The sequence below is a fragment of the Lepisosteus platostomus genome, chromosome 10, assembly GCF_059453375.1.
Source record: "Lepisosteus platostomus isolate fLepPlt1 chromosome 10, fLepPlt1.hap1, whole genome shotgun sequence".
In the NCBI taxonomy this organism is placed as follows: domain Eukaryota; kingdom Metazoa; phylum Chordata; class Actinopteri; order Semionotiformes; family Lepisosteidae; genus Lepisosteus; species Lepisosteus platostomus.
This window is the reverse complement of record NC_142620.1, coordinates 9,541,051-9,561,588: the sequence shown is the minus strand read 5'-3', so window position 1 is coordinate 9,561,588 and position 20,538 is coordinate 9,541,051. Positions and strand designations below refer to the sequence as shown.

General features: G+C 39.5%; 2 protein-coding genes across 3 annotated transcripts; one reads left to right on the top strand and one right to left on the bottom strand.

Annotated features, from left to right (window-relative positions):
- Positions 1-37: 37 nt before the first annotated feature.
- LOC148653244 (basal body-orientation factor 1-like) lies at positions 38-9,385 on the top strand. Its single transcript, XM_088648005.1, has 10 exons — positions 38-198; positions 860-1,112; positions 2,052-2,117; positions 4,321-4,464; positions 5,118-5,198; positions 5,537-5,607; positions 6,345-6,489; positions 6,726-7,219; positions 7,711-7,815; positions 9,051-9,385. The coding sequence occupies exons 1-10, from the start codon at positions 158-160 to the stop codon at positions 9,148-9,150; spliced, it is 1,500 nt and encodes a 499-aa protein (XP_088504131.1). The 5' UTR covers positions 38-157; the 3' UTR covers positions 9,151-9,385.
- A 468-nt stretch (positions 9,386-9,853) lies between these two features.
- aldh6a1 (aldehyde dehydrogenase 6 family, member A1) lies at positions 9,854-20,477 on the bottom strand. 2 transcript variants are annotated; one of them, XM_088648003.1, is made up of 12 exons: positions 20,303-20,477; positions 18,004-18,045; positions 17,658-17,732; positions 16,247-16,408; positions 15,958-16,036; positions 15,308-15,610; positions 14,407-14,528; positions 13,141-13,330; positions 12,546-12,727; positions 12,069-12,248; positions 11,052-11,150; positions 9,854-10,689 (listed from the first exon to the last, which is right to left on the bottom strand). In XM_088648003.1, exons 1-12 carry the CDS (start codon positions 20,339-20,341, stop codon positions 10,585-10,587), a joined length of 1,578 nt encoding a protein of 525 aa, XP_088504129.1. In that variant the 5' UTR covers positions 20,342-20,477; the 3' UTR covers positions 9,854-10,584. The 2 variants fall into 2 exon arrangements, with proteins under 2 accessions (XP_088504129.1, XP_088504130.1); XM_088648004.1 differs by having other exon boundaries at positions 16,247-16,445; positions 20,303-20,472.
- Between the last annotated feature and the right edge of the window lie 61 nt (positions 20,478-20,538).

Sequence of the window (20,538 nt, the reverse complement as noted above, 5' to 3'; positions counted from 1 at the left end):
CCGGGGTAACAGCACAATCTGGGTAAAACGTCAGCTGTTTCTGCGTTAAATGGTTCGTTTCCATAGTGACAGTACAGAACGTAAATAAAGCGCTGTAAAAGCTAAGGACAAAAACTAATATAAAGTTTATTTTTCCTTTGGGTCAAAACTGTAAGCAATGCCTAAGAAGAAAGGGAAAAAAGGAAAGAAGGGAAAAGGGTAAGGTTATTTCTGTTCTTCTTTGGCAGTTCTTGTTTTACTGCAAATTAAAAGTGTCAAAAAAATAGTTACCACATCTTGACATCTTATATACGTTTGCATGAAATTAAATGCGTTGGAAAATATCAATTAAATATATTTTTGTTGTTTTTTATTCATTAAAAAACAAATCCAAGAAATGTTACCCTCTCCCACATTCAGATGAATTTGAAAAACGTTCACCTACACAAGAAGCGGTTACTAAATTACAGAATAAAATAATTTAAAAAAAAGGTATGGATGTCTTCCATGTCTGTGTGCTTTGCTAGGGCAGCAATAATATTACTTTGTGTTTTCTTTATTACATTTATGGCATATAGTGTGTGGTGAACTATACCAGGTAATAAAAGCTTTGTGGAGAAAAGATTGATTCTATACACATTAAAAGTTTAAATAATAAAACTTTAGATTTTAAATGTTATATTGTATGTAAATAACATATATAAACATGTAGACAATACAACTAAATGGTAGCACTAAATGTGAACTACTTTTTCTCTCATACCACTTATTTCTCATAGTACTGTACTGTTAAATGCTTCACACTTTTAGAAGATGTTCTTAGGTATAATACAATGCACAAGGGTTCAGAGCACGTTTGACTAATCTGAGGCATCTCCAGCAAAGGAAACAAGAATGGCAAGCAGGAGTCTAAGGTTGACAAGGAGTCGGACATGGAAAAGGCAAAGGCGAACGCTGCTTTGTGGGAAGCCAGGCTGAACGTGACAGAACAGTCCCGGGCAGAGTACAGAGACGCTGCTCGCAGACTGGCCAGAGCTAACGACGAGCTCACCGGCCAGCGGTCCCGCACAGAGAAGGATACCGTGGAGGTCATCGCCTTCCTAAAGAAGAAGGACATTGGGAAAGATGAAATGGTAGGGAAGGGTCAAGGTGTCATTGATGGTTTTCGTAAACGAGGGTAGATGTTAGTAGTATTCAGTCTACCCAAACCTTAACCTCCGAACACTAAACATAGCCTGTGTGTTAATACTTACAGTAATTAACCCATACACATAATGATGAATCTTGTGCTGATATTGACAACAATCAAGTAAATTGTTGACAATGAGCAGTCTTGGATTAAGTTGTCAACAAAATTAATGAATGCTAACAATTTGTTAATTATGCAGAAAGGCCTATGATGAACATTTCTCAACTGTTTGCATCACTAGGGTAGGTATTAGTCAGTGATGTCCATGCAGGTCTTAGTCCCTATGCAGAAATGAGGGAAATTATACAGTTGTAACTAGCGGTATTTCATGTACAACATTTGTTTTTGGATGACTAAATCTCACAGAAATACTATTACTTGTAAAAATATTTCTGGCTCCAGTTGAAGCAATTATGCAGTTATCCCTAAGTTGATCGTACACCACTGTAAATATATGCTAAAGCAAGATTAAGGTAATACAAAGTGTTCTGGCAAGATTAGTACTGTATGTATTGCTTTCAAAACTAGCATTATATATGGTAATTATCTTTTGCTGTTTACAGCAAATTTTCAGTTTTTGTATTTCACAATGTGTAATGAAGGTTTTGTCAGAGATATGGAATCTCTGAAGTATCTCAAGATTAGCTATGCTCCTGTAAAGACAAGTACAAAACTTTTTATTACTAGTAATTTGGTTACTTTAATTTCACACATTAGTCACTATTAATTAATTCCTGTATTCATCTTTAGCATGACATGGATCATGGGTATTCTGAGAATTTGATGATTGCTCACTACGTTTTGTTGTAGTTATTTTACCTTATGCAATATTGCTGCTCGCAATCTTGTTTTGCCTGCATTGTTGTTCACACTAATTTTCCAGATTGCGAAGTTAGAAGAGCAACTCAGAGAAGAAAGACGTAAGGCTAGAGAAGAGAATGAGCAGCTGGTAAGCCTTTTTGACTTTTTTGTCCTGGTCAACATAATGTTACAATAATATCATACTTTATAAATAAATCATTTATGTAACGATATGATTTCAAACATGAAAAAACATCAGTTTTTCCCTTCTTAGAGAATAGGGAGCAATGTGATTTGAATAGTGCAACTAGGTTTCAGATGGGAATGGATCAGTTCTGTGTATGCCCATTGCTAGCTACATACATCAGAGTACATTGTCATAAACCTTGCCAATCACAACTTTATATTATATTTATTGTTGTTTTTACTTAGTGTATTATATATATTTAATGGTAGTTAAAAACAGCACAAGAACAACAATATATATGTGATGGAATATTATGTTTGACCAACATTGTTCTTTTTAATTACACATTTATTGTATTCCTTTAAGTAAAAAAGAACAAAAAACAAAAACACTACATATTCAATTATACACCCTGAAATTATACTAATTCATTTCTGTGGCCTTAAAAACACATAATTAAGACCTGCATGAGCCTGGAACATGTATACAAATTTTGATATAATTTTCTTCATCTCTTCGACGGCTTATGGATTGTTTGTGCTATAATTGCTAGTGTGTTTTCCTTTTTTGGCAAGCGTGATGGACACATTTGGAAAACCAGTCTTTTCGAAACATGTCCCTCAAAATGTGCTGCATAAATTTCTGGGGGTGATGGTAATCCTTTCTAATGCTTTAACTATGTCACAGTTAAAGGGTGAATCAAATGACCAAATCACTGGAGCAATCACATAACTGGACTATCAAAAGTACATGATAAACTTAAATTTAGAAATCCCCAACAGTGGTGAACAGCTGTTTTCCATCGCCCTCTATTACTTCATGCAGCTGGTAAAAACGGGCCTCAGTAGCTTGGAAAATAAAGGTTGGTCTGGACCAAGTTAAAACATTCCCATTTAGAAACTAAGGCATTGCCCCATTAGCCCATATAGAATTAACACTGGAAAATATTGTTGTGGTTGCATTATAAATTGAAGATTGTATTATATGCCCCACCTCAAGGTCATTTTTAGCATAAAGTGATAAAACAATTTGTTTTAGAAGACTTTAGTAATGGAAACCATCAACATCAAACTACAGTAGGGAACATGAGTATGATGGATCGTGTCACTATTTAAGGAGATAAACATGTGCTTCTAGAGGGTGAGAAAGTCAGCAGCACAATCAAAGCGCTCATATTCATCAGGAATTTTCCATCAATTTGCTGTTTGCACCACTTTGTGAAAGGCAATAAAAAATATCAAAGACAGCAAATAAATCTGCTAAAGCACAGTGCAATTAAAGGTTTTTAAGTAACACGGTTTTAAAAAATAAAGCTTCCAGTCTTAAAAATATTAGACCTCCATAATACTTGTCAAAATCCTTTAGAGTTAGTGACTTTTTCATTTCGGTTTATATGACTACACACAAACCATTTTATGAAACGCAAATTATATGCGGCTCATTGAGGCAAATGTGCCGTATTTAAATGAAGTAGATAAGGGTTTTAAAGTTGTTTCTCCACTAAGCAATGAAGTATGTCAGTCTTCAGTGTCTCACATGAGAGAACCTCCATGCCACAATATATTATTATAATGTCCGTAGATGTTTGTAGTAAAGCTGAAATGTGGGTACTCTTCATCCCCAACTAAAATGTTAATATTGGGATTGAATGATATGTGCAGCTATTTCCTGATAATAAACTTTGTCTTTTGCAACTAGTTGTACTGTAAGTAGCACTGTCATGTTCCAGAGGATTAGGTCATACCTACTTCTGAATTTAAAGATCAACTTCCTGTTTATTCATAGTGAAAAAATGACTCAGTTATTCAAGACAATGGATATATTATTTTTGAATATGACCAAAACAAGCAGTTAGTTTCTTTTTTTATGTCTATTTTTTATCTTAGGTGAAAATAGGTTGGACTGCTGAATCACTGGGTATGGAATGAGTGTGGTGTGAATGGTGATGACTGCTCTTATTATTATATAATAATAATTATTATTCATTTTGCTTTCAGGTGTGATACAGTGATTGACGTCATTAACTGATTAGTTTCTTCCACTTCCATGTTTACTAGTAGCCGCTTCTTAAGTAACAGGAGTGTTGATCTTCAGTTCAGTGATACTTTCTATTTGATGTCATGTCTGACTACTCTGACTGACTCGGCCTGGCTGTCTGTTGCAGGTAAAGGACTACACACATAAGCTGAATGAACTGGAAGAAAGATTCAAAAAAAGATCCAATGAGTTCCGTATGATCCAGGGAGAGCTGAAGATGATCAAGGAGTTCCGCAAGAAGAAAGCTCAGATGGAAAAGGAGCTTGATGATGTTAGTGTTCCATACAGTTTTATTTGCATAGAAGATACAAGAGAATGCAAAGGAAGGAGAGCTGCTAATGCGCTTTTTATAGTTAAAGTACATTTTTGGTTTCATTTTAAGACACTTGGAAAAAATACTGTTTAACCTTTATTCATCAAGAGTCTTCAAAGCGACAGTTACAGCATATTTGTATACTATTATGTGTTTGTTATTATGCTAATTTTAGACAATTACATGGACAATATTCTATCGTGTTCTGTGTGTGTCCTGTGATGAACAGTTGTCCTGTCAATGGTGTAGTCCCACTGTGTGCCTTGTGCTTCCAGGAGAGTGTCCGGTTAGCTGTGTCCTTTACCGGGAATACTAGGCCTTCTGACAATGAATGAAATGAATATTCTCTTAAGCCTCATAGAACATAGAACTAACAAAACAAGGAAATTTCGTTCAGTCCTTAATAACCAGTACGAAATCCGTCAATTCTTTTTTGTTGAAGTAAAAAAAAACTGTTGGTACTACTATGAAACTGCAATGCACAACATGATCAAATTTGGTCTGTAATTTAATTTATCTATGCAGCACCTTCACAGCCTTCTGAAAGTTGTTCTGTGAGGTGAATAACAGTATTTATAACTACTGACATTTTACAATTGTTTTCTGTCTAGATAAAGGAGAGCATGTATGTTGCAGACAAGAATCACAAGGAAACCGTGGCAAGAATGGAACATAGATTTTTTAGTGAGAAGGTAGGCTAGTTGTATGAATTCAAATTCTTATATTGAATCTGTACTGTAGCCCACAGTAAGTGCAAAGGCCTTTTAATCAGTTGCCCCTTAACAGAAATAAAAGCAGCCAAGGGGTTTTCTGGGCATTACTTGCCTTAAATCCTTGGCAGCTTCTACAGCACAGTTTGTGATGTGACATACTAAACCAGGAAGCTGCAATAACTAAATTCACTGTCAAGATTTGAATTCTGCATTGCTTTAAATGCAGATAGATAAATAAATAAAAAATGCTTATTTGAGGAACTAGGGGTGATGTTTGCTGAGTGAGATGTGGACATTGCATGTTATGTTTTCCACAGCTTCGCCTGGAGAAGGAGGCTGAGCAGAGGATCATGCAGCTGGCAGAGAGAGCTCATAATGAAGCCATTGTGTAAGTCTGCTATCTGTAGAATTGCATGATCTAATTTTAATGTTAAAGAAACAGTTCCAGTGTTAAAACATGACAAATTAATATTATTTATAGAAAAATGTTGTGTATTATCTGAACCACATTACTCTTATTTTTCAGCATGTTGCACCTGACCCAATAATTACAACTGTAATGGGGGAGAACTTGCAATAAAGAGTCTTCTGTGGGTTATGCCATGTGTATCTGGCAGTCTGGTTTTACAGCTACAGCTGTACCTTTAGCAATGTTCCCAATGAAAGAAAAAGCATTCTATAAAATAAGATCTTCAAGCTTCTGTATTAATCACCTGCAAGTGTATCTGGTACCATATACCTGGTACCATACCTGGTCTAGGTTAGTCTCTGTAGTTTGGAAGGCACTGGTTCTAATCTGTGCTATGCCATTAACTGTGTGACTGGGATTCCTTTGCAGAGGTGGATTAACTTTGTTAAATTTCTTTTACAGTGCAAAGCCCACCAGAGTCCACCAAAGTCCCTAGTGAGCTTTAAGCTCTCACACTTGATTTTTACCTTTGTAACTGATTTTCTTGTTACAAACACTGCTATGATCTTTAGTAGTAAGTATTAAGCCACATAAGTTGTCTTAATTAAAGACAAAGGTACTCTAAATAGGAAGATAAAGAGGGAAGGATTGATTTCTGTGACTGTTTCTGTAATCATGTTGATCATGAGAACAGCAACTCTTTTGTTCTCTCTCAGGCAACTGGATGATGCTGCTCGCTCTGTGTTCAAAGAGAATGTCAGACTTAATGAAGCACTGAGCTACCACATAAAAGAAGCAGAAGAATTAAAGAAAATGACAGTGGCACTAGCAGAGGAAAATGACAACCTTGCACAGCATAAGGTACAACTATTCCTGGTGTGACAGCTTGGAAGAACTAAGAAAAAAATTAATCTTATGTGTTTTTACTTTTGTTACAGGTATCAGCAGACCTTTTCATATGATGTTAATTCATTTTTTATTTATGCCATAGTGTTTCATTTTTTGTTGTGTGTTCACTCGCCAAAATTCAATGTGTGTCTAATCAGTAACCCAATTCTTTTCTTCTGTATTGCTGTACACCATTTGTTTCTTCTCAGGAAACCAATGAGTTACTTGTGCAGGAGAAAGTTGCCCAGCTGAAACAACAGAAGGAAGAAATAGCGGAGCTGCGGAGGAAGGTAGCTACACTGGAGGAGGCGTTGGGGTTCATGGCCAGCGAGTTTGAAACTGAGAAGAACAACACCAAGCGGCAGGCTGTGATTGCTACAGAAGCAGGCCAGGTAGAGATCAGCAAACTCCAACATCTTCTCAGCATGAAGGACCGGGAGATGAATCGGGTGAAGAAGCTGGCGAAGAACATTGTGGAGCAGCGCACAGAGGTGGAGCTTTTCTTCCAGGAGGCTCTGGACCAGGTGAGGAAGGAGATCCTGGCCAGCCGAGTGCAATACAAGCAAGCAGCACAGGATGCCTACCTGAAGAGAATGCAGGAGGGCCGAGCAGGGAGGCAGGAGTACCCCAAAATCAGGACCTTCAACAAAAACCAGCATAGCACTAACAGTGTCTACACTGACCTGGAAGAAGCAGGGAAATGGTAAGATTGGGTGTTTCACAAGGTGCTGTGGTTTTACATAGTTAACAGTGAGCAGCAGACATCAATTTTATTACAATACTTTATTTGGCCCCTAGACTTATATACAAGTATATTTTATTAAAAATAGAGGTGGTTCCAAAATGGGAAAAATAACGCTTGTGTGTTAGCCCTGTGACAGACTGGATTTAGTCTGGTATGCAATTCAGGTTATAGTCCTGCCTGTCCTCGCTGCTGGGATAGGCTCCAGCTTACTGGATTGATGGAAGTAATGTTGGTATGCATACATATATTTATCATTATTCATCACTAATACAATTTACAATGGTAAATGCACATGAATGCTGTACATATTGTATTCCAGTATTACCATTTCAACACAAAATTGCTTGTCATTGTAGGTCACGATAACAGTGTACAGATTATTACAGTTTTACTGCAGCAACACTTGTTTGTTGGCAATTACTTCTTTGAGAAATTAAATTCTGTTGTAGGGCGAACATACATAGCAACAGGGTGGATATCTCAGAATTGACATGGGAGCAGAAGGAGAAAGTGCTGAGACTACTCTTTGCCAAAATGAATGGTCTCAAAACAAGGTACTTCTGTTTTTTGTGCCTTTAGGTCCTCGTTTCTGTGTCTTCTAAAGGTGTAGACAGTTCATATAGAATTATTACGCATGTTTTATTTATTTATTTGTGTAAATACACAATTTTGATTTGATTCAAAATTTTGAAATTCACAAAAGAATGTGCCCCCCTCCAAAACAAAAAATTCAAAATGTACTGTATATGAAGTTGAAAACTTTCTCTCTTTAATTTAAGCAAGGCTTTGAAGTGAATGCCTTACCTTTAGATCAATTATTAGGATAAACTGCATGGACAACTACTAAAGGTGACTAAAATTCAAAATAAAAATCCACATCTAGACTTTAACACCAGAAAGTGTCACATTTGGGAGCCTCCAAATTTCTTCTCCCAGCATCGGTGGATCCTGATGTGAACCAGTCCGGGAGAAAAACTTTGTCTCCTTTTTTTTTAATCTATTAAACAGCCTTTTCTGAATTAACCGGGCACCATAAAACATCAGTTATGTTTTAACCAAATTTTTCCAACAAGCAGCTTTCAGAAAAGGGGGAGAAACAAAGTTTGGTGCGATAGTAAAAATAGACAGCCACAGCTCGTGCTCGGAAACAAACATCTGGCTCCGCACAGTGTCTTTGGCCTCGCCGCCATTCTTCACGTGCGGCAGAGGTTTATTTCTTTGAACACTCGTGGTCAAAGAACAGCTGGAAAACATTTTGTTTTTCGGGAGGGAAGCACATTCTTTTCGATTTCATGCGGACTTTTCCTCACAGAGAAGCACATAAAGGCTTTGGTGGCTCAAGTCACAGGGAAATTTCCACTGTCAGGTTCTGACCTGCTGTAACCTGCAAAAAGGGTACAAGCCATGAGCTCTGGTAGGATAGGTTTTAGAGACAATTCTCTGAAAAAAAAGAAACTCAAGCAGGTTTATAATGAAGATGACGTGGCAGTAAGCCTGAAAAAATATAAAATATATTTAGATTTGTAAAAAAAGTAAAACCAAAATATTTATTAAAAAACAGCAAGTCGATTCAATTAGTGATTTTCCTCTTCTATAACTACAGTATAGAAGCAGTTGCTCAAGAGTGTCTTTTTCTGCTGCTCTTGACTCTTCCCCCTGTAAAGCCTACGATTAGTACAGTACTGAAGAGTTTGAAATGTGCTATTGAAAGGCATGATTTAGAAGATTAATGCATCTTAATCTTACATATTCATTTAATTATTGATGGATTCTTATTTCTGCCGCACAGGATTCAGGACGAGACTCCCAGTCTAACTTTTATCACCCAGGCTCCAGTGTCCGAACTACCATCTCATGCCGGTGTGCTGCCAGATATTCAGACTACGTGACACATACAAGGACTAGAAAAATAAAATATAAATCTGTCCTTTGAGAATGCATTGCAGTCTAAATCTTCACACTCTTACTGTACATGGAAAGTATTTTCAGGAGATGACACATCTTTCAACGTGAAGAAAGAATGGAATTTACAATTATGTGGAAGGTGAACTACTGAACACTCACCAGCGTTTCCTTTGGCATTTTCTCTCCTTTAATAATAAAGCAGCTTTTCTTTAACCGAAAGCAATGAAACAGTTCTATTTTTTGTGGGGCTGAAGAATTCAAGTTCCCAGAGGAATTGAAAATTACAAGTGTATGAAAGAAATGCATATTAACATAAAACTGGTGACTTTGAAAACAAAGCTAACTAACAGATCACACCCAAAAGTCAAAATATTTTAAGTTTTAATTATTTCCTGTTCACATTCAATGCACTATCAGTTTAGGACCAGAATTCAGAACCACATCTATTATGCTTAAACTATTGCAGTTTCTTAGTTTATAGCTCTTGAGCATTTTCAGCAAAGGCTAGAGCAAACAAAGCTATAATTGTTAGGAAGTTAACAGGTTCCTGGAGAATACATAACCAAATGCTTTGTCCACGTAGCCAGATTTCAGTGTAAATCGTACTGTAAAGAGTTTCTGAAGTCCCGTCATGGCATGTAAGAAGGTCAGCAGTAAAAAAAATGGGATCAGGGTTCTGAAGCAAGGGTGTTTTTTAGAAAGAATTTAATTGAAATTAATTTTTTTTAATTAATCAGAGAACAATGACTGCTTTTGGTGAAAATGTGTCAGTAATCAACAAAAATTCTGATTTTAAAGCAGATATTCAGAAAACCCATTCAACTCACTGGAAATTCCTAACAAAATAAATTTCATCAGCAAGGACTACAAACATCCTGAGGAACAATATGTTGGCACATCCAATGACCACTTGTTACCAAAGCAGGGTATCCTACCCCAGATATTAATAGCAGGGTATAAATTCTGTTATTCTCACACAAACCATACAATGTAAAGTACTGATACACGGTAAGTAGCTGCCAAAGAAAATGGAAAAGAGCACTGCGTGTATTCTTCCTAAATCAAAGGTTTGGCGCTGCTGTGTCACTTGGTTAAGATACGTTAACTAAATTGTACAGAACCCTCCCTTGGAAAGTAACTGAAAAGGCACTCTTTCCCAGTTCCTTATGGAAGACCCCACACAGTGGTCTACCATCCCTTTCTCAATGCTAACAGATGAAATGTATGACTGTGTGTTTCAAGTATACACTAAGACTGAGGATGCACATCCTGCAAGAAAGGAATAAGGAGACTAAAACAAAAGACATTGCCTCTGACACTAACTATTTAGGCTTGCCCGTCAGTTACATTCTTTTCCAGATCTATGGCAGTTGCATTTTTGCATCGATATTTCACAGAATTTTTTCAGAACGGCTCTCCTAGCGTCCCATGGTTGGCATGACAACAGCAGGGCTTTTCAGAGTGGCATCTTCCTCCTTCCACTGAGATGTGACAGTCTTGATCTGAGTGTAAAACTGAATTCCCTGCAGAAAGCAGAACACCCTCTTAGATTTGAGTTGTTATTTTTATTAACCAGCCATTGTGCCTCCTTTAATAAAGAGTTCAGCTTGTGCTTTTTTTTTGTGCTATTTCTGATGACATGTACAAAGGAATAAAGACCTCCCCACAAAGAAACAGTTACTTTTAATTTCTTAGTTTTTTTGGATCCTATCAAAAGGCATTTACAGTACATTCATTTTAATTTATTTAACAAGGAGTGGGGGATCCTTCTTTAACAAAACTGTTCAAAATTAAAATTATCTATTAATTGTCTTGACCAAATGCGGTATATTACACCTTGGCTGTAATATTTATATTTTTTAATAACACAAAGTAGAATACTCACTTGTTTACCATAGAAGTTTGTATCCCCTCTGAATGAACCTCGAGACCCAGTGAAGGAGAACATGGGTAGAGGCACAGGGATCGGAACATTTACTCCAACCTGCACCAAGCACAGCACATTGTGGCCATCACACCTACCATCTGAGGGATTACGACTGAACGTCTTCACATCAGAATCACCCCTAAAACTACTAAGATAATGGCAGCATTCCAAAACTTCAATAAACAGGTGGCATTTCAATATGATATACAGTAATCTCTTACTATCTCAAGAAAAACATGCCCCACGCCGAATTAACCAGCACTAGAAATCTGAATGAATAGCTGCATACGGGTACATCACAATACAAAAAGGCAATGTGAAAACTAAAATCAAGTTATTTGGAAATGCCATTTAACTAGTGGCAGATAACTGGAAGTTAAATCTGGCAGATTTAGCAAAAGATTTTCTTTTTCAGGGCTGGAAGTTTCTTTATTTGAAAGAATTGTTCAAACGTGGGTGTAATTCTGAAAATAGAAGTGTGTCCCCTGGCTGAAATCAAAAGCAAAGTGGTTTTGTGGCATCAAGCTTCAGGGACTTCTGCTGGGCTTAAGAATATCATAAAGGGAAGGACGAAATGCTCTTCACTGCCCAACGGTTGCAGGCTGCAGATGGGGGCCAGAACTATTTTTCTTAAGGTGGATTAAAAAAATAAAGGTGCTTAAAGAAGGCTGATATTGAATACAAATCTCCGGAGATACCGGTAAAAGTATAATGTAGACAGATTATTTGCAAAAACAAGATCACAGAGGTTCTGCCCTTGGCAGCAGCAATCTATGTTTAAAAGAAAAACATGTTTGCTCTCAAACAATTGTGCAACACATAACAATACCTTTTTGGTGCAGAATGTACACATAATGAATCAGCAGCATACCTCAGTTTCTTGATGGGATTTGAGACTAATGTGTCCTGCACTGAAATTCCCTCAGCCTCAGGCTAGAGTGATTTTTTGGCCAATGACCAAAGTGCTGCTCCTACCTGTCCAACATCCACCTCGTGGGTGTACTTGCGGGCCGTAGCTCCATTAGTGGTGAAGATGGCAGTGCCATTGCCATAAGGGTTCCTGTTCACCATTTCAATAGCTTCATCGAGGCTCTCTGCTTCCAGGACCACCAGGACCGGTCCAAAGATTTCCTCTGTGTAGCACTTCATACTGGGCTAAAGGGCAGGACAGTGGGGGGGGGGAGGGGAAAAGATACACTGTGACATTGTTTTTGGCCAGGAAGCCACTTTACTCATGACAGTCAACTTAAACATACCTTGCAAATTCGTGCACATGACTTAAGTTAGGGCTGTAAATCACAACGCCCTTTCAACCCACGCCACAAAGCGTCTTCAGTAAGAGCCTGCGGTACCATCTAACTGATGGTTATAAACTGAGTAAAAGACTGAACTATGTCCCTTGATGACGTGGAGGGAAGCCGAGTGGCGCTGGACGAACAGACTGATCCTCACTTTGACGTTGGCCAGGATGGTGGGGCCCACGAAATTGCCCCTCTCGTAGCCCTTGATCTGAACGTTCCTGCCGTCCAACAGCAGGGAGGCGCCCTCGTCCACCCCACTCTGGATCAGTTCACACACTCGCGTCCTGGCCTGAGGGGAGATCAGGGGCCCCAGGTCTGCACCAGGCTGGTCCCCTGGGGAACAGGAGAATCGGCACATGGATCAGGAGCAAGATACCGACTGCGAGCTGGGGGGGCTGCCCCACAAACCTACAGGGGAGTTTCAATTTCAACGCAATTTTACTGCAAAGAAAGGGGCATGATTCCATTTTGCATGTTGATCCCCTTCTGAAATCAGGGTGGAACAGAAGGCCACTAAAAGCAGCCATTTACAACTACAAAGAATCATCAACCTTAAGGTAGTAGCTACTTCAGTGAAGAGATATATAATTTCAAGTGCATGTACACATCACGTTCCAGGGCTGAAGTAATTATACTTCTCAATCAGTCTGCTTATTTCTCCCCATGGATTTCAAAGGTTTTTAAACCACCTGTGGAAAAGAGCTATAGCTACAAAATCAGGCAGGAAGCCCCACAGCCAACAGTACCTGCGTTCACTCGGAGCTTCTTGGACTTCTCCACCAGCTCCGGTAGCCAGGCCCTCGCCTCGCCCACAAGAATGGCGGTGGAGAGGGCCATGCAGCGCTGCCCTGCTGCGCCGAACGCGGCGCCAACCAGCTGGTTCAGAGTGTTCTCCTTGTTGGCATCAGGCATCACCACCCCGTGGTTCTTTGCTCCCTGGAAACAGAAGGAACAGGCTTCAGGTAGGCACACATCACTAATGGGAATTAAGTCCATCTTAAGACTATTCTACCCCTCTCATTCATTTTATTACTACTAAACTACTTGGAGGAATCTAAAATTGGAGTCTGCAGAGTACTTTGCTTAGATCCAAATTTCGACATCCCTGAAATGCCTCCGAACTTCAGTCCAGCATCATTCTTCAACAGAGCATTAAAAAGTATCTGATAATATTTTATTGCCAAGAAAAATCTCTTGCCCAAACACGGTCAATGAAGAAGAAAGCGAGGGGTTGAATCACAATTTTTAGCCTACACTGCCATCTCCTGGACAAAAACAGAAATAGAGAAGTATTTAAAGAGTTCTAATGTTTAGAAATGTTCTACATGAAAATGTTACTCATTCATGGCCCCTCAGCACAATTCCAGATCACCCAGGCGACCTCTTGTACCCGCAGCAACCTCATCTCTTGCAGGAAATGCCCAGCTATCTATGTTGGGGAAACCGGAAGGAGACTAGGAGACCGCTTCAGAGAACATGTTAGGGCTGTGAAGATGAAAGATTCCTCCAAGCCCATAGTTTCTCATTTCACCTCAGACGGCCATGATCACACTGATCACACTGAAGGGTTTCTTTACTCCCACAGCAGAAAGCAGAAAGACACCAGAAACAAAAATTATCCTGAAACTTCACACCTTTTCCCTTTCTCAACGACAGACTTGTTTTCATGTAATCCTCTCTATTCACATGCAGGTTTCGACTTCACCCCTCCCTTCACCTCTCGCACCACCTGAGTGGCCTCCCTGCCTCTCCCCTGCTGCCGCCTCCTCCCCTCTCCCAGCCTTTGAACTCCTGTGCTATTTAATCTTTGCCGTCTGCCCTGTCTTTCTCACACCCGAAGAAGGCTCCACAGCCGAAACGGTGTGTTTTCTTTCTTCTCATTTCAGCAGGGAATAAACCTATTACTTGTTCCTTTGCAGCCTACAGATGCTGACGCAGCTACTCACCTGAAAACTCTACTATTATCTGTTAACAAGCATGTCAAATGAGGTATCTATGTGCCAGATGTGTACCATGTTGGACTGCACTCGTTTGCCATTTTTGGATCCCCTCTCATAGATGTATTCTCCTGCCTGGTTTGAGCCCACGAAGCTGATGGCCTTGATTGCAGGATGGTCACAGATGAAGTTTACAGCTGGAACAAAACAAAAGTTTCACATCGATTCGGGTTAAATCATCAGGGCTTCTGGGCACAGTCAACCTTCCTCTTATTGAGAAATTCTGCATCAGGTGTTCACTGAAAAATATATTTAATATATAAGTGCATGGGCTTCTGTCTCTGCAAATGGAGTCATGTTACTACATGTGGTTATTATTTCTACAGTAAACAGGGCGAACAGACACCCCCAACACATTACCAAAATCTATACCGTCTGCAATCAGTCAGGCAAGGTAAGAAATCAATGGACAAAGTAAAGAGAGCACAATGTAGAACGTTTATTTAATCTGTCCTTACATTCACTGCTCCAGCCTGTTTGGTAACCTTAAGAAACACAATAAAAAAAGAGAGCAGGACTGAGAAGCGAAAATCCTCTATGTCAACTAAATAGTGCAGAAGGGCAATATAACCACTGTCATGACCACCTCCTGCACAGTGAATTTGAGTGCCTTTCATCTGGGCGTCGATTTAGACAGCCTGATTCAAATGCAATAGAACTAACTTTTGTTCCCACAGTTCTTAACCTGCTTAATGTGGACAATTGTCTGTATATTTTTACTTTTTTCTTTCTCATCAAACACGCATGTCTCTTAATTATTAATGAGTTCACGTTGAGTTAAATGTATTGTGTATTGTGTTGCTTGCAAAGGAAATTTCCCATCTGGGACAACAAAGGAAGTAAGATTGTGCAGATAGAGATCAGGACTTGATCGCTGGGACTCAGGGCGGTCAGTGGAAACTCTGAGTGCTCTTACCATCATGCTGTCCATGGATGATATTCAGCGTGCCGTCTGGTGCGCCAGCATCCTGCAGCAGCTTGGCAAGCAGCATGGTTGCCCCTGGAACTCTCTCGGAGGGCTTCATCAAGTAGGTGTTTCCACAAACCATGCCCATTGGAAACATCCACAGGGGGATCATGGCGGGGAAGTTGAATGGCGCAATGCCCGCACAGACGCCCAGGGGCATGCGGAATGTGAAGGTGTCCATGTCCTTGGTGATGGAGGGCAGGGTCTCTCCTAACATCAGAGACGTGATGCCACAGGTGTGCTCCACCACCTCTGCACAAGAGAACCAAGCGCTTCAGCATCTTGGGGCATAACTACAACACCCAGATCACAGCACAGCTGGGACCAAACTCCCTGGGTCTGACGTTACCAATCGGCCAACCTTCCACCCCAATGTCAATCACAGGCATAAAGTGTCACTTCAAGTACAGATTTCTGCAAACCTTCAAAATAGGGACAAAGAGGGAGCATTCTGCATGTGAACTTCCTAGACCTATAACTAGAAAAACTGCTGTGTTGGCACAAGTAAACTTTACCTTCAGTCAGGAACAAACACAAAACAATAGGCCGTTCTTGCTAGTGTTTGTGTTTGGACAGAAACGCGACAGGGGCAGACTCACGCAGTCCTCGAAATACGTCTCCTTCTGCGTCCGCCAGCGTCTTCCCCTGCTCCAGAGTGATCAGCTTGGCAATTTCTTTCTGGAAATAACACCAGCGATGAGAACAGACTCAGGGTGGGGAGGTTACTGGAGGCGAGACGTAGAGGTAGCTCGGGGGAGTCCGAAGAAGAAGCAAAACAAGCACAAAGTCATTCCTGCGGGTTTGGAAAAGGCCACAAGGAGGACCTTTCCTCCAAATTCATTTTGGGACAGAAAAGGACAATTCCCACAGTGATGGCGGGACTCTTACCAGGTTGTCTTTGATGAGCTGCTGGTAGCGCAGGAATATCTGCTGACGGGTGAGGACGGAGGTGGCTGACCAGGAGTGGAAGGCCTTGGTGCACGAGTTCACAGCAGCCAACATCTCCTCCTGTGTTGCTTTGGGCACTTGGCCAATCACTTCATTCGTGGCCTGTGGAACAGCAAACCCCACAGCAGGTAAATTGGGACTAGAAATCAGGAGAAAAACCACATTTGTTTCCCAACGACGCGCTTTTTCTTTCTCCTTCCCATTTTCTGATTATGCAGTGCGGAGGTGGGCAACTCTGGTCCTTGAGTGACGCATTTTGTTTCTGGTTTTCATTCTATCTCTGACCCTGGCGGCATTATGAAACCAATTAAATAAGAATTTGTGTTTTCCAGGTGCCAATCTGGTGCTGTTTGGAAGGTACCTCTATACCCTGCAGAAACAAAGCATTTGTTCCCTACCCTTGGTGTGATGCATTAAAGTTACAGATGACAGAATTAAGATGGTTCCAGAGAGACTTTTCTTTAATTTTGTGCACCCAGGGCCAATTTGACTAGCTTGTGGCAGTAAGGATTTAGCAAAGCTCCTTGAAAAAGCACTTTTGCCAAACGGTTGAAAGTAAATCAGTAAATGGCAGAAAGATAACACACAATAATGATGTAAAGCCAATGGTATGACAGACCCACGTCACCAATATGTCACTTGTGATTTTTATTTTACTTATTTTTCTTGAGATTACATCACAGGCTGTCCTCAGCCATGCCCGCTGGAGTCAGACAAACACCATTTCCATATCTAGACTGACCTTTAGAGCTTGGTTACAGCAAGATAACTGCTGAACTCAGAAAATTATATTGCTTAATTATTAAGCAGTGCTACCCAACATACAAGTTCTTAAAATAATTATTAGTATTTCTACATAATACAATAATAGTAGATTTTCATAGTGAAACACAAAACATACTTTTCAGCATGATGTAATGATTAAATGTAACTTTGTCTTAAATGATAGTATATTTTCTGTTGGCTGGGTTTTTACTTGTTGAACTAAATGTTAGTCAATAATTAATAGGCATGGTAGAATATACATCTTCAACTAAACTAGAGTATTTTCTATTTAAGGACAACATAAAAAGATTAAAGCAGTCACATATTCCAGACAGAGGCTGATTAAAAGTGCACAGCTGTAGAGATCAGCCATCTGAATGTAACTCATTGCATCATGGCAGGTGTTTGTAATTAACCTCTTTCACAGAGTAGCGGGCACGGGAGGCTTTTAAAAAGTGAAACTGCCAAGTTAATCAAATATGCTGTCAATTAAATTCATAAATAAGGATGCAAGCATTTGAAATTGAAAGGTTTAATGCATCCTTCCCTTTATACAAGTGTTCAGGAAGTGTTAATGGGTACTTACAGGATTATGAATGTCAATCCATTCTGAACTCTTGGATTCAATAAACTTTCCATCAATGAACAGCTTGGTTGTGGGCTGTGGAAGGAAGAAAACTGTAAATAATTCAAGAGCTTCATCACATGCAGTAAGAACCCAGTAACAACAATAATAGTGTTTATGAACAACAAACCCTATTATCCCAGATGCCTCTCATCACAGTGAAGGCTAAACTGCCTGAATTCACGTGGAAAAAAATCAACAGAGACTACATTACATTACCTTGGATGCACAGCAGAATAGAAATGAAATTTTGACCATCGCATTTCTTCCCATTAATTTATAAAATGAAAGAAATGGACCAACTCACCACAGAGGAGGAGAAGTACATTCGCCCAACACCAAGGGGCACCTGGAACACAAGAGCATGGCAAAGATAAGCTTAGTGAAGTAATCACGCTGGTGAGAAGGCAGAAAAGAAGCTGTCGTATAACTAAACTACACGTTAGATTTTGCAAAAGTCCTTCTTCGGCATTCATTGAGAAAAACAGCAACATGGCCTTGAAGCTGAAAATACTGTACAGTAACAAAGGTAAAACAAACACTCATTCAGCTTTTATTAGAGGTCTCTTAGATCTAACTCAACAGAAAATTCGATGAACTATAAAACAATCCAGGCATCCATTTTCAGACCGCTTCTTCCAATTCAGGTTGCTTGTCCCAGCAAGCAACGGGCACAAAGCAGGATACGCCCTGGACGGGACGCCAGTCACTCGCAGAGCGGACGGACACAAGCATTCATCTGGAACTGAAGCCAGGGCCCCAGCTCTGTGAGGCAGCAATGCTGAGCACTGTGCCACCCGACATATAAACCTTAACTTTTAAATCATTTACTGAACTGTTAAATTTGTAAATAATACAGCAAACAGCCTATGTCCACAAAAAGAAGCCTACAAATGAAAAGAACATTTGAAATAAAAACACATTGATATTTTACAATTATCCCCACCATAACTGAAAAGTGCTGTAAGGAATTTTGTATATGCATTATCTCCATTTGCTAATTAGTAATCTCGGTATAAAATACTTTGCCTTGAAAGGGTGGAAGGAGTGCACATAAAACCATCAGAAAGGCTACAAACGAGAGGCTGTTGGCCCAGTTTGGCTGCTAGGAGCAGCTGATTCAAGTTATCCAGCTGTTTCTTGAAAGAAGATATGTATCGACTTCGACAACATGGCTGGGAAGATTGCTCCAGACTCGTACAAATCATTTTGTACAAAACGTGCCTCCAGTTATCAGTCTAAAAAATGTCAAACTTTAAAAAATCAGTTTATGATTGTCCCCTAGTCTTTATTTCGATGTTGTAATTCAAACATTTTCCCACTGTCCTTAATACAGTATGTTATATCCACCTTTACTTAAAGCTGTAATCTCAAACTGTGCTGGCTCCACAACACAGCAAACATTTTGCTCCTTAAGGCCTATTGCATAACTTCGGCAGTGACACACAGTTTGTATCTTATGACCCCTGACAGTGCTTCTGGATGATTTTCTCTTAACCTTCAAATTTTGCATTTAAAGGTTGGCTGGGGGGAGTTACTTATCTAAAATTGTCATTTGTGTTTAAAATACATCCAAAAGAGAATTTGTATTTTTCTCATTTTATTTTGTTTTGTTGCCTTGTTTCAGAGTGTTCAACTATCCTAATCTAAAGATCTAGAGAAGCAAGTGAACTAGATACCCTGCAGAAGCTTGATGAAATAATGTGTATCTTTAAATAACCGAAAAGGCTTTTAATCGCCGATTTACAATAAAGCCTTTTATCAGTGCAGTAAAAAAAAATCATTGATTGAAATAAGACTCTTTTTAAATTCTAATAATTGTGAGCTCTTGTTCTTTTTGTTGATGGTGTAGATAGCAAATATTGTATACATTTATGCAGTCAAATTGAAATGTGAAAATGCACTTCAGCAAATGATAAAAGGTTAAGCATGTATGGATCAAATTACTGTTCCATGACTCTTGTTTGTTTGCATGAGCCCTCTTTTTCAGATCAGAGAATGATTTTGTTGAAGAATACCAGAAGTACTGGCAGAAAAAGACTTACAGCCACGGAAGAGGCAGCATTTTCCTTTTTTGACAAGTGACACTGAGTGATCAGGGAGAACTGGTTCTGATACAACACCTAAATGATGAAGTGCGTGTTGGGTGAGGGGGTAAAGCTAGGCAGGAATTTAAATATTAGGAAGTTTCTATACCGACAAGATCACAAGCACATCTGAACTTCAGTCTCTGAGCACACCTTGCTTGACCTATCCTTACGAAAGTAAAAAATCTAGCATTTTACTTTTTTTTTTGCATGAGCCCACCTGAGTATAAGCAGCTTTTATTCTGCAATCTCTATTTCCAAATCAAATGATCACATGTAATTTAATAATGCGGCACTCACTGCCAGGATAATTTTAGTAACCAATCAATTTGGAAAAGACAGCTAGAACACACCGCATATTTTTAGCAATAAGCGCACGAGAAGTGTCTTGTATGACTTTCAGGCAAGAAACTCCAGGAATGCGCTGGATACTAAAAACTATCGAGCAAGGAACAGAATTGTGTAAACAAAGAATCTGGGACCAAACCAACCCATAAACTGTTCACAATGCACTCTTACCTTATTCCTCCACACGGATCTGATAATTGCTGTTGCCATGATTGCAAATTATAGCTCGCTATGAATTAAATCCCTAATAATTTCACAAGATTAACCCCCGCCCCCCGTAAATTTTTGACAGCAAAGGAGAAACGACAAACTCCTTCACACACACTTATTCGTGATGGGAGGGGAAAAAGACATATTCCACCAATCGTTATCTCGGGAAAAAACCTCCCACCGCTCTCGGAGGAGAA

Excerpts from the sequence above, each read along its gene's own strand:
- LOC148653244 (XM_088648005.1), top strand. The coding sequence starts at position 158 with ATGCCTAAGAAGAAAGGGAAAAAAGGAAAGAAGGGAAAAGG. Across the intron at positions 4,465-5,117 it reads TGGAAAAGGAGCTTGATGAT|ATAAAGGAGAGCATGTATGT; the intron begins GTTAGTGTTCCA and ends TTTTCTGTCTAG. Across the intron at positions 5,199-5,536 it reads ATAGATTTTTTAGTGAGAAG|CTTCGCCTGGAGAAGGAGGC; the intron begins GTAGGCTAGTTG and ends TGTTTTCCACAG.
- aldh6a1 (XM_088648003.1), bottom strand. The coding sequence starts at position 20,341 with ATGGCAACAGCAATTATCAGATCCGTGTGGAGGAATAAG. Across the intron at positions 11,151-12,068 it reads ACGAGGTGGATGTTGGACAG|GTTGGAGTAAATGTTCCGAT; the intron begins GTAGGAGCAGCA and ends TGCTTGGTGCAG. Across the intron at positions 10,690-11,051 it reads CAAACTTCTATGGTAAACAA|GGAATTCAGTTTTACACTCA; the intron begins GTGAGTATTCTA and ends TGCTTTCTGCAG.